General features: G+C 43.5%; 2 protein-coding genes across 3 annotated transcripts in view; one reads left to right on the forward strand and one right to left on the reverse strand.

The window, feature by feature from the left end:
* Gfm1 (G elongation factor, mitochondrial 1) overlaps nt 1–12,704 on the forward strand; it is a 44,923-nt gene that overhangs the window by 26,991 nt on the left and 5,228 nt on the right. For both annotated transcript variants that reach the window (XM_063281134.1, NM_053625.2), the window contains exons 14-15: nt 9,805–9,967; nt 11,557–11,701. In XM_063281134.1, the coding sequence (XP_063137204.1) occupies nt 9,805–9,967; nt 11,557–11,701 (308 nt within the window). The remainder of the gene's footprint in view (nt 1–9,804; nt 9,968–11,556; nt 11,702–12,704) is intronic.
* On the reverse strand, nt 13–5,882 carry Lxn (latexin). Its single transcript, NM_031655.1, is given in 6 exon segments — nt 13–343; nt 599–661; nt 2,786–2,922; nt 3,208–3,385; nt 4,215–4,277; nt 5,582–5,882. Coding segments are annotated over 6 exon segments (672 nt in total). The 5' UTR covers nt 5,714–5,882; the 3' UTR covers nt 13–244.

Genomic DNA, 12,704 nt, shown 5'->3' on the forward strand with positions numbered 1-12,704 from the left:
GCAATCCGACTCTGTGAGGCTGAAGTTGACTTTATTAGTGGATAGCCATAGTACCATTACTATTGGAAAGACACTTTCATGTAGTCTACTCTTTATTGTGGAATCTATGCAGCTCGGTCCTGTAGCCAAGACATACAGAGCGACACTGTGGGATTCACTTGGCCTGTTAGCTAGGTGCCAGTGAGGACAGTCATACTCATGGTTAAGGGGCATGTTGACGGCTGTCTCCGAGTTGGGGTCTTGTTTACTCCGCTGGTGCTTCCTTTGGGAGGCGGCTGTTGTGCTTTACTTTTGTGCCGTATTGTGGGTGCCACAGAACTTGCATTTGCCAGGGGATAATCTCCTGCAAGTAGAGAATGTCGTTATGGAACTAGAAAGCATAATTGAGTTTATATTTTGTGGACGGCACTATTTAAAGTGTCTTCAGCCCAAATAGCACCATACAAATTCACTTGCTACAAAGTTGACACACTTCAACCTCTTGCCTGTCTTAAGTGCCATTGACTTTTACTTAGTGTCAAAGGGAATAAAGTGACTGTGTGGCTAGAAAACAATTCTTGCCTTTGAAAGTGGCATCAAATAAAGTCGTATATGTTACCTGCGATGCAACGTCGTGGAGTAGGACGGTGTAGTCTAACTCAATGAAGTCATCGTTTCTTTGCTACAACAACAACAACAAAAATGTTTAAGCAATATCATGGCAAAGATGACATCTTAAGTTTTTTGCATTAATATTGCTCTATTCACTTCAATTTAGCCTGACAGAAAACTATTTTCTTATATTAGAATAAACAGATATTCTTTCAAACCATTTTTTAAAAATCATTACTTTGCATTTGTTGCTCTAAAAATCGCTTAGGTGGTTTTCACCCTCCAATTTGTGGCAGCTATTTAAAAGCATTACTATATGTAGTTTTTATTTATGAAGCCTAGTGTCAATAATGGCAATGGGAACTGATAGTAAAGAAACCAATTATGTAACATTCTTTAGGAAACTGACAATGGTAAAATGTAATGACTGAGTTATCTGATTTTACACTGATTGTCACTCGGGAATAAAAAGCATTCATGCAGTGAGCTCCACAGAGCTCCTGCATCTGTGCAGCTATAGACATCATCAGAAATTACTGTGCGCCGTGAGGCTGAGGCTTTCTGAAGGCGTCTCCTTGCTGTGCTGAGACTCCAATGGGCAGGCAGCACAAGCACCTGAGCCCCTCCAGCTAACAGTGCTTCTAAGTGTAGCCCACCACCACCGTTCTCTACCCCATCTCGAAGTAAGCTCTCCCTTGACTATATCAGCAGAGAGTCCCCTTAACGTCATTGTCTACAGGGATGACATCCTACGTGTTGGATTTTAATAGGTAGAGATGTACAATTTATATGAATTAGGAACTAAGCAGTACTTCAGCCCTCTGCTGGGGCTTTCATTACTACTGTTCAAATTCAGTGAATATTCATAGGTTTATTTTTATAAGCGTAAAACCACTGGCTTGTATGCTGGTGGATATAGCTTAAGAATTCTTGGTTATGGTTGTGTTGGGTGTACCTGGTCCAGGTTGATAGTTCAGGACCTTTAAAGGAGTGCTGTGGCCATGTTGCTCTCTGAATGCATTTAGAAAGTAGACTCACTCATTTCTCAAAATGCTGCAGTGGTGTGGCCTCTGTCTCCAGGGGCTGTAACGGCTGTGTCTGGTGAATGTGCAGAGGCCCGAGTGTGCTGGTGGGCAGTTGGTTGTCTGGAAGCTGAAGGGGGCAGCAGGAAGCCCTTTTCTCTCAGAGTTTAGAAACTATCTTTTACGCTTCCCAAAACTCATTCTTGTTTTCTAATAGCTACTAGTTGAATTTCCCTTTAACCTCAAAAAGATAAAAACTAAAGCATGTATTCCTGTATGTTTCTGTCCTATGAAAATGCATTTCTCCATAACCATGGTGTCAGGCTTAAGAAATCATAAGGCTAGTAACAAAATGTGAGGTCATAAACTGACTAAAGGGAGTAAAGAAAAGAATCCCAAATAAGCCAAGGAATGGCTAGAACTACTCCAAGCTTCCAGAGACCACAGTGCCACGATTCTCTCTAGGGGAAATGCCAGTCCTGTCTCTGGGCAGCCGTGGAACCATCATTCAGTGGAGAAAAATGCAGTTAGTCTGCAGCACTTGGCAACAGCAACTCAGATACGCTGCCGGCTGCTGAGGAAACTCCTCTGTTTTAGACTGAGTAAAGTATATACATATAAAAACCTGTCAGATTCTGTCACAACTGCATAGTTTTAGAACTGCAGCTTTACTTGTGAGTGCTATAAATAGTGGCCCTCAGGAGCTTTGGGAACCAAGTTCAGGACCAGATGATTCATTGAAAGTGTATAGTGTACCTGAGTGTTTATGTTACACACAGTAATAAAGCTACAGCCATTTTGCTCTGCAAGCGGATCTAAGTAAAGCATCACAGAGAACTAAGTCTGAATAGCCTGGCATGAAAGACGACGAATCATAAGCGGTGAAAATGCAGCTAGAGCTGATTATTAGATGTTCAGAGAAAGTCCTTAGCCTTGCCCACACTCACTTCCCGTATCGCTTGAGAAGGCAGATGTCCACGTCTGCGCTCTCTAAAAGCCACGTGACCTTGGGGCCAGTGCTGTTGCTTTCTGTGCCTCGTCTAACCTGACTGACTTCAGTGCCTTCAGACTACAGCCCCACTGATTCAGTACTGAATGGCAAGAGGAACATATCCAACCGTGAGTTCCAGTTCTTGTCAGTATTAATAGCGTACTGTGTGGAGACTACGTACCACTTGCTTGACCGTTTGAATCTTTGCCATTTTATACCATGTGTCTTCAGTCGAGTTCTGCCACATTACATAACCACAGGCGACCCAGGCTAAGTGGTGGACCGGCTTCATTTGTGGAGACACATTTCCAAAATTGTCTGGTAGAGGAAACACTTATATGTTAAATTTAATTATTAACCGTTTTAGATTAAAAATCAAAAGCCATAGTTATGCTTTCTAGTGTTCAATCTAACATGGGTAAACACTAAATTAAGCCACGAATGTATAAAATTCCAAAGCCTCTTTATTGCTGTATTATTAGAAATAAGTATTTTTGCAAAAGTCAAGTTATTTCCAATGTAAGTAACATCAGTTTTAAGGGTGGGTAATAGAAATACATCTCAAGTTTTCAGAACATACTTTTCCATGCTTTATGTATGTACCTGGAATATTTTGTGCTTGTAGTGGTTCCTTCATGGACATGAGTCTTTGATAAAACGTGTTGTCTTCCTCATCTGGGTTCTTGCCGATTTCTCCTTCAAATGTGAAGTTGACTTCCGGTGCAGAGCCTTGTCCCATTCGAGGGTAAAGAACTTCAGCCGTGCAGCTCACTGTAACTTGCTGTTTGGAGATTTTTACAAAAGTCATGCAAAGGTCAGCCTCACAGAGGGCCGTTCGTTAGAATATGTGTCTAGGTGCCAAAACTAGAAACTCTTAGGATTTCAACCCTGCTAGTGGGATGTTGGTTTACAAATTTTAGTCAGATTGCCTACCAAAGGAGGACTGGTTCCTTCTAAGTTTGCTCTTTGCTCTTTCTCCCTGCTCGTGAAACCACTGTTTCTTCCAAATGTAGACATAGCAGTCTCTCCCTAATGTAAAAGTGTGGGATCGCAGCGGTTGTCTAGCAACTCAGTGCCTTTTAGGGGATTTCCTCTGGTTATCTCCTCAGGGAGAGGGCGACCTTCCCACAGCTTCAAGATGACTGCGGTGTAAATTACAGTTCCTTCTTTTACATTTATTTCATTAATAATTTGACACACATGCAAAATTTTAAAACTTTCCTGTCCCATTATTGGAAGATGAGTGGAATCTATTGTTCCTGAATTTCTAAATGTACTTAATTTGAATACCCAATTAAAAAACAAAGTAAGAGGCAGGCATGAGAAGCAGTCGTGATCGGAGAGTAAATTACTTCTTTCAATCATATAAGGCATGAGTTCAGACTGTTCGGAATTTACTTAATGGTAATTTATTTGACCTGAAGTACAGACTTTTCTAAATCATGAACAGAAAGCTCAGGCAGTCCGAGGCTCATGGGGCTCTGCCGAGCTGTGGCTGCTCACGCTTAGAATCTCCCAGCAGCAGCAGCAGAAGCCCAGGGCCAAACCCTCAGCAAGAGTGCGCCAGGACACTGAGAATCAGTGTGTTCTAGAAAAGACATCTCACTTACTTTTTGGATAATTTCTTCCACAGAAAACTTCAGATGGTACTTGTGGCCTCTTCCTGGGATATCCTAAAATTAAGAAAAATACGCTGGAGAAAAGAATATTGTAATCTATCAAATCTTTTTAGTTAGAACGTTCTTATTACATGCCTGGGAGGGTGGCTGGTGGGAAGAAGTACACTAAAACTTTGCATCTTTTTAAACAGGCAAGGGGTTTCGTTCAGACATTCCTCACGAATGTATGACTTAACTATCCTTCACCATCCCTTCCCCAAGCCTGGCCTCTCAAGGAGGCCGTCATCAGAGTGTAGCATCAATCTTGGCAGTGTCTAGCAAGTTTATTTAGGTTAGTGTAGAAGAGGGATTGAATCATACAGAGTACACAGATGCAGTGACAGTAGGAAACATCTTTGCCTTAAAGCCAAGGGTACCAGAGTGTCAGTGAGTAAAGGATTTGAGGTGGATTACTGCCAAGTGCTCAGAGACGCTGTGTGTAAGTGCCGTTTATACTCTGTCCTGTCAAACAATACTTTTAAAAACCTTATGAATAGATAGATAATTTAGATATTTCCCTTTTAAATTTAAGACAACTTTGAAGTGTATATCTAAGTATAATATCTGGTACAGTTTCAAAAATAAAAATTATTCCTTTGTCAGTCAAAAAAACTTGAGCTGTAAGGAAAAAGAAAATAAGGGACACTCAGTAGGTGAGGCCCTTAAAGCCTAACCTAGCTTCAGCAGAGAGAAAGGCATCATCTAAGGCAGGATGTGGGCGGCTAGAGTCTGGCAGCAGCCCACACTGCTTTTGTCTTCTTACTCGGGGTTAATTTCTCACGGTTTCCCATCGTTTTAGGCAAAGGGCTTAAGAGTTACTCTTTTTTTTTTTTTTTTTTTTTTGTTCTTTTTTTCGGAGCTGGGGACCGAACCCAGGGCCTTGCGCTTGCTAGGCAAGCGCTCTACCACTGAGCTAAATCCCCAACCCCAAGAGTTACTCTTAAAAGTTTATGGAGTTGTCTGGAGGCCATGAGCTTTTGTTGGCCAATGCTACCAGCAGATTGAGACACAGTTAACAGTTTCCAGATTGTTCCGATGTGTTTTCTTTAGACCTCTTCTCACCACAGGAAAAGGTGAGACTCCCACCCCATGGATTTCCCAATTCCTTAAGCTAATATGCACAAAATCTGCCTGCATAGGTTCTCTGCCTTACTGTGAAAGCAAACAGTTCTGGGGTGAGTACCATATAGAGGACCGAGAAGGAATGCTATTCGGAGGCGGAGCAGCCCCCCCCCCCAGCCCCGCCCAGCCCAGCCCGGATCGGGGTGAGAGTAGCAGGGCAAGCCGATCCTCTGGGCTTCCCCATCTCGCAGACTCACCTCCTTGCTTGCCTGCTGGACCGTCTGCACCTTGAATACCTTGTTGGGGGTCCCTTGCTGATAATTTATACAGTTCTCTGCCACCGAGGCAGCCCTGGACGCAGCGTAGTGGGTGGGTGGGATTTCTTCCATCTTCAGGGAAACAGTGAGCGCGGGCTATCCTAGTTCAAAGAGATCACAGTGGGTGCAGCCAGGATCCTGTCAGTGTAGCGTGCTGGCCAGCGGAGTGGGTCTCGGTGAGGTGGTGAAGTCAGCAGCTGGGCTGGGCGTGCGCGGTCCTCAGCGCCTTCTTCCCTCTTCCTCCTTCGCTCAGGAAACTGTTTGGGCAGTGGCTCCGCCGGGAGCCTCGCCCCGCCCTGGGGTAGGCGGGCACCTCCTGGAGAAAAGCCCGGGCATTCCCTCAGGCTCCCTCCGGCTCTGAGCAGGTGTGGGAGGGGGAGGGGGCATTCAAGAGGAAAGGGAAGGGCTTCTGGCCTCGCCTCCCTCCCTGAACCTCTGGAGGGCTTCAGCTGCCTCTTGTCTGCTTCAGATTAGAGTACACCTTTCCTTTTTCAAATGGGCCTCATAGGGCAAGGGGCAAAGTGCTTCACGAATGATTCACCCTTTCCTCTTCCCATTATGAGACTCCAGGAACAGGCTTACTCACCTAGGTTCCTTCAGAGGCAGATCCAGAGTGGGGGAGCAGAACAACCATATTAAAACGTTAGGGGGAAAATTAGAGGAAAAAAATTGAAACGGACCTGCCTGCTTCCCCTATCTCATTGATCTTAGAAGTATAAAGCTTAATGGGCGTGAACCACCACTCCCATCTTATTTAAATCTCATTTTTATGATTTTTTTTATGTGTATGTGCATACGTGTGTGCAGGCACATCGGATTCCCCGGGAGTTGGAGTTCTGGGCACTTGTGAGCCACACAGTATAAATGCTGGGAACCAAACTCAAGACCACTGCCGAGCCAACTCTCCAACTCCAACTGTGTTTTTCCTAAAAGGTAGATTGTTGGAGGCTTTTTGGGTAGACTATATATGCAGTGACACTCTACAAAGAAGGGGAAGGTGCTGTGTGCGCTAGGCATTCCTTTCCTCAGGCGCTACTGAAGTTTCCTATAAATAACGACTTCCTTTGGAGCAGGTGGGTCACTAAGAAACAATAAGCCATACAGCATTTCCCTCCTTTCTAGTTAAGTTACCATGAGCTATGAGCAGCTAGGGGATAACAAGCTTAGATTTTTCTTGAAATTGAATATGTTTGTCTTTTCAATAAGTAAGTCATGTATCTGTAAACCAGCCCTTTGGGGGAGACAGACAGACAGACAGACAGATAGACATAGCAAGAGTGAGAGTGTGTGCTTGTATGGGCTTCCCAAGTGAGCATTTTAAAGTGTAGTAGACAAAGGTTCTGCATGTAATAATTAGTATAGACTGGCACGATGGCACTTGGGTTTCTTAAATTTGCAATTATTACTCAAAAGGGAAACCTACCTTTTCATTTATATGTTAAATAAGCTGAATTGCAAGAATATCATTCCCAGTCTTGCGCCTTCTTTTAAAATGTTTTTTACAGTGTTTTGCCTGCGTGTTAATATATGAGTGCCCATTGCCCAAGGAGATGTCAGATGTCAAATCCCCTAGAACTGGAGTTAGGGATGGTTGTAAGCCACCATGTTGTTGCAGGGAAACAAACCCCAGTGTGCAAGAGCAGAAAGTGTTGTCAACCACTGAGCCATCTGCCCAGCCCCACTTGGGTCTTTAAAGTTACCCACCGTAATCTCACCAATGGTAGATACTCAGTCCATTATCCTCAGGCTTGAGTAATGTAGATTGTCTTCAAGATAATGAAGTCCCAGGATCAGATGACTTATTCTACTGATTTTATATTATAACATGAGCATTAAACAAGTTAAAAATACTGTAGCTTGTAACAAGTATGAATATAAAATCAAAATGGCCAGTCATGGTGGCTCATGCTTTTAATCAGAGAACCTTGAAGGCAGAGGCAGGGTGGGAGGGGGGGGTCTTTTGAGAGTTTCAGATGACCCAGGGCGAAATAGTGAGACCCTGTCTCCAAACAAATAAATAAATAGTAAAAATTAATCTACAAATTCATTTAAAAAAACACAATTCTCGGGGGTTGGGGATTTAGCTCAGTGGTAGAGCGCTTGCCTAGCAAACGCAAGGCCCTGGGTTCAGTTCCCAGCTCCGAAAAAAAGAAAAAGAAAAAAAAAAAGAGAAGGAAAAAAACACAATTCTCATGAACCCTAGATTTGATATGACTTGGTATTTTGACAGACTAGTTGTCTTTCAGGTTGCCAGCAGTGTGACGCTAGGCTAGGTCTTTGCCCTTCAGCATGCCCGCCTGCCTGCCAGTCTCCTCTTTCAACCTGTTCTCACGCAGTAGCCACCAGTGCTACTGCAGTGGCCCTGTCAGTGACACCGCAGTGATGTGTCAGTCGGGTTTGATCGGTTTCTGTTTCCCTGTTAGTAGTCTGGGAAAACGTTTGGTTAAGGGCATTGCTGTCGATGCAAACCCTGGCTTTGGAGGTGGGTAGCAGTCTCGTCCTCTGGTTACTTAGCCTTTCTCAGGTCCCAGACCTATAAAATGATGACTAGAAACAGAGTCGCTTTCTTGGTTTAGTCTATGCAAAATGTTTTAACACACCCTGGCACTGATGTGTTCTCTCTCTTGCCTTCCTCTCATTCATAAATGACATTGTCTGTGGACTGGTCCTTGGGACATTGCTGCCTGAAGAATTAGCAGTGCTGGAGTGCCCCGCCCCGCCCCATCCAGCACCGTGGGCACTGCCTCAGGTGCCCTATATTTGAGTTGTTATGTTGTTGAATTTTCAATTAAGTTTAAGTAGCTGTGATTAGTTTTAACCACATAGTTAGTTAATCTATATAGTACAGATGTAGACTATATCATTAAAATTTGTCATGCTTTATTTTGTGTACAGAGGTATGTGTGTGCTGAGGCAGGAGTGTGAAGGTAAAGGGAAACTTGAGGGACCCGGTTCTGTTTCTACCATGTAGTCCCAGGGATTGAACTCAAGCCGTCAGACTTGCAGCAAGCTGCTGTCCCTTTTGAGCTCTCTCTTCAGCCAAGGCTGTTTTATAAGGACGCTATGTTGTTGTTAGACTGAGACTGACTACCCAGTACCTCAGGGAACGCTGCTGGAGCCTGGGTGCGGTACTCGGACCCCTCCTCAGTGCTTCTGACCGACCCGACCCGACCCGACCCGATCCGATCCGATCCTGGTGCTTCTTTCACCCTCTGCTTTACTCTCTTGCTTCTGGCGGATGCAGGTTTTCCCTCCCAGGAAAATTCCACCCTCACTGTGTGGGGTTGCCCAGCCCGTCCTGAAGCTCATGGCCACCGGAAGGCTTTCAAAGGCAGTTAGACACATCTACACTCGGGCTGTTTAGGAAATCTGCCCCTTCCAAGCTTACATCTCCTACCATTCTTTTCATCACCTTTTCCCAAGTCGCTTACAGACTTAATTAATGTCTACTCTCTTCTCCTGCAGCTCTTGTACATAGAGTGGTTGTCCTCTGAAAGGTTCAGGTTAGAGGAAGAAGCAGCAGGCTTGTGTCCTCATGTTACCTAGGAAATAGCCTCCTGTGACTGGATCTCTGATGTGCAATACTCGTGTAAAGTACTCTGTGCAATGGCTTGAAGTAAACACTAAGTCATGCTCATTTCTTCTTGAAAGTCTGTTTTTATGTTCATCACTGTGATTTCATCATTAATCATTTTCAGGTATTAATTATCGCATCTGGCTCACAATTTAAATCACTCGAGTCAGCAATACCAAATATTAAAATCAAATAGGAACTGCCTAAATGATTAATTATAGCCACCACAGTTCTTATTTCTAAGAAACAGTCCTTGATTACTACACAGTGCACCGTGCAAAGGCAGTGTTCCAGAACTGGTTGAGCTCTTCGGAATGTAGGTTATTAGAAACCCTAGACTGAGCCTTCTATTAGAAGAAAAACAACTTACTTAGGCGGTATGTCCACTCTCACCTCTGAGTAAGAATAGAAAAGAATTTCTTCTAAATAACTTTTATAATAAAATTTCATAGTGTGGCCATCACAAAGGAAAAAATAAAGAAACAAAAACAAAAACAGCCAATCAATGTGGATCTTTGTATACATTGCTGGGAGTTTATCTCATTGTGCTAATTACTAATGCTATTTATTTTCTCCTGTTCTTTTGCAGATTTGATTTTACACATAAAAAGCAGTCGGGTGGTGCCGGCCAGTATGGAAAAGTGATAGGGGTGCTGGAGCCCTTGGCCCCGGAGGACTACACGAAGTTGGAGTTTTCCGATGAGACCTTTGGGGCCAATGTTCCAAAGCAGTTTGTTCCCGCCGTTGAGAAGGTAGTGTTGGGCGAGGCTCTGGCGTTGTCTGTTTGAAAGCAGGTTGTTTGTATTAAATTGCACCTGTGTTCTGTCATGTTCGTGTCCCCCATGCTTCCTTTAGCTAACCATCTTGACTGACTGCCAGGGTTTCCATCGTAGACCTCCAGCTCACTCAGGTGCTCAGTCAGTCAGATTCACACTCTCCATAACGTGACACTGCCACACTGGTTCCAGTCACGCATTCCACTCGCAGTGGTCTTAGGGGTTACAGACGCTCGTGCTGCTGCAGGAATGCGCCTTCCTAAGAGTCCCAGCCCCCGGTCCTGTTCCTACAGCACCTTTACTGAGGCTGGGCGGGCTCCTTGTAAATGAGCGTAGACCTGGTTTGTTTCTTTGAGACAGGAAGTCCATATGTATCTCTGAATGGCCTCGTATTTAGAGATCTGTCTCTGCTTCCTTTTTAACTTTGTAAATTGGGAGTAAACTAGTTACCTTCACATATACTGAGACAAGGTGGAATCGCAGGAGTGGCGCACACCAAGGGCCAGTGCTCACTCTGCCCTCCCTCTTACCCGTTTAAGGCTGCTGCACACTCTGAGCACTTGTTTATTTTGTCAACAGCAGGTTATAATTTTGTTTTCAGTGATAAGAGCATTTTTTGGTAATGTATTTTATTTGGTATACTTTTATTTTAAGATAATACTTTGCCATTCACACACTTCTAAATATCAGACGACTCAAATTCACACAAGAGAAGAATTTACATAGTTTTCAGCATACATAATGTATAATTTTGAAATGTCAGAAATGCAGTTCACTGTGTATGTAGCTGTGTGACTGAACTGGGGGAGTCCTGTAAGTATTTAAGTGACTGAAAATGAGTTGCAAACTTGTTAACTGTACTCTTTAAATCTATGTGATTTTTTTTTTTTTTTGTATATGAGTTATACCTCAATGAAGCTGTCTTTTAAAAGGTGGATTGCATTTGGGAAATGAAATTCTCTTTAATTCTAACAACAATCCTAACAGTTGTTAAAACAACAGTGTTTTATGGTGTGGTTTTTTTTTTTTTTTTTTTTTTTGTTCTTTTTTTTGGAGCTGGGGACCGAACCCAGGGCCTTGCGCTTCCTAGGCAAGCGCTCTACCACTGACCTAAGTCCCCAACCCCTATGGTGTGGTTTTTATGATGCGGTCTGCCAGTAAGGCAAAGCCGTAATGGACAAGTGGTAGGGACCCAGCACAGCCAGTGCTCACACATAGATTTTGGTAAGGCCATTGACCTTGGATGCCTTCCCTCCATTCTCTCATCCTGAAATCAGGGGCCTGCTGCCTCTGCCTCTGTAAGGGAGTGTGAGCATTAGGTCCGTCCAAGGTTGAGCTTATGCTGAGTGCCCTAACCTTCGCGTTCCAGCCAGCTCACACCTTCAGATTCCGTACTTCTCTACAGAATCACCCATCTAAACGCCAGGCTCACTTAGAAGTATTTAAGAGGTGAAAGACAGCATGTATCCTAAGAGCATTACACTTCTGAGCAGTAACCTCTCTTGGCATTTTGGGTAATACTCTGCAAGTGGGATCTCACTGCTGTTTCATTCATTCATTGTTAGGGGTTTTTGGATGCCTGCGAAAAAGGGCCTCTTTCTGGTCACAAGCTTTCTGGGCTCCGGTTTGTTCTGCAAGATGGAGCACACCACATGGTGGATTCTAACGAGATCTCTTTCATCCGAGCTGGAGAAGGTGCTCTTAAACAAGGTATGTCATGTGCCGATGAACTCTCTACCTGCCTTCCTTGGGAGACCATCATAGTCTCAAAAGCAGTACTGTTTGTCTCCCCTCCCTCCAGGGCTTGGGGAGAGCATGGGAGGTAGGGGATGAATACTTGTAGTATGTGATTGTGAGAGGAGATGGCTGTGTTCTCTTTCTTGCAAAAATCAGAGCCTGCCCTGTTCTAAAGTATCTAGGTATTTATTTTTAATGTGTTTTAAGTTCATATATAACCTAAGGTTCTAGTTTTAATAGAGAAGACAAATGCTCAGAACTTTAAGAAGTATTTTAAAGATAAATTAGTCATGTTATTTTAGCTGAATTATTTAAATGTCAAGGAGCTCATACATTTGTAAGTAATTTTTTTTTTACACCTCACATTTTAAACGGTTAGGGATTATTATGAGAGTGGAAGTATTTTGAAAGACTTGAGTAAACTTTATCCATAATAGAGACTTCCTGCTAAACTGCTAAATCTGTCAACCTTATATCTGATCACACATCATACATTTATTAAAACTGTGAACCAGAACTCTGAGATGTTGTGGGCAGGCTTATCTGATTCTTGGCTTTTAATTTGGGGGAAACAAGTGCCAGCACAGCCATTTGACATGAGAATTACCCAGAAGCGAGCTTCCCGTTACCCTGCAGGCAGAGACTTCATTTCCTTTGCCGCCTCATCCATGTCAGGCACTTGTCAGCTCCTTAGGAGTCTGTCAAAGTGTCTGTACATAATAAAATTGAGTCATATAGCAGTCCAACAGTGTTTCCACCGGAGTCAAACTAGACAGGGAGAGAACTACCTTCTTGATCATTATTTCGTAAGCACTCTGTACATCAGAATTCTATTGATTCTCTATGAACTCTGAGCTCTTCGAACTCTTGGGTCTGCATGTCTGGTTACTGGTAGGCAGTGCCTGGGAGGACTGCTGTTCTCTACCCTAGGTTGATAGCTCCTTTTTTGTTTTTTAAAGATGTATTTATTATATAT

Source organism: Rattus norvegicus, chromosome 2 (genome assembly GCF_036323735.1).
Source record: "Rattus norvegicus strain BN/NHsdMcwi chromosome 2, GRCr8, whole genome shotgun sequence".
NCBI lineage: Eukaryota > Metazoa > Chordata > Mammalia > Rodentia > Muridae > Rattus > Rattus norvegicus.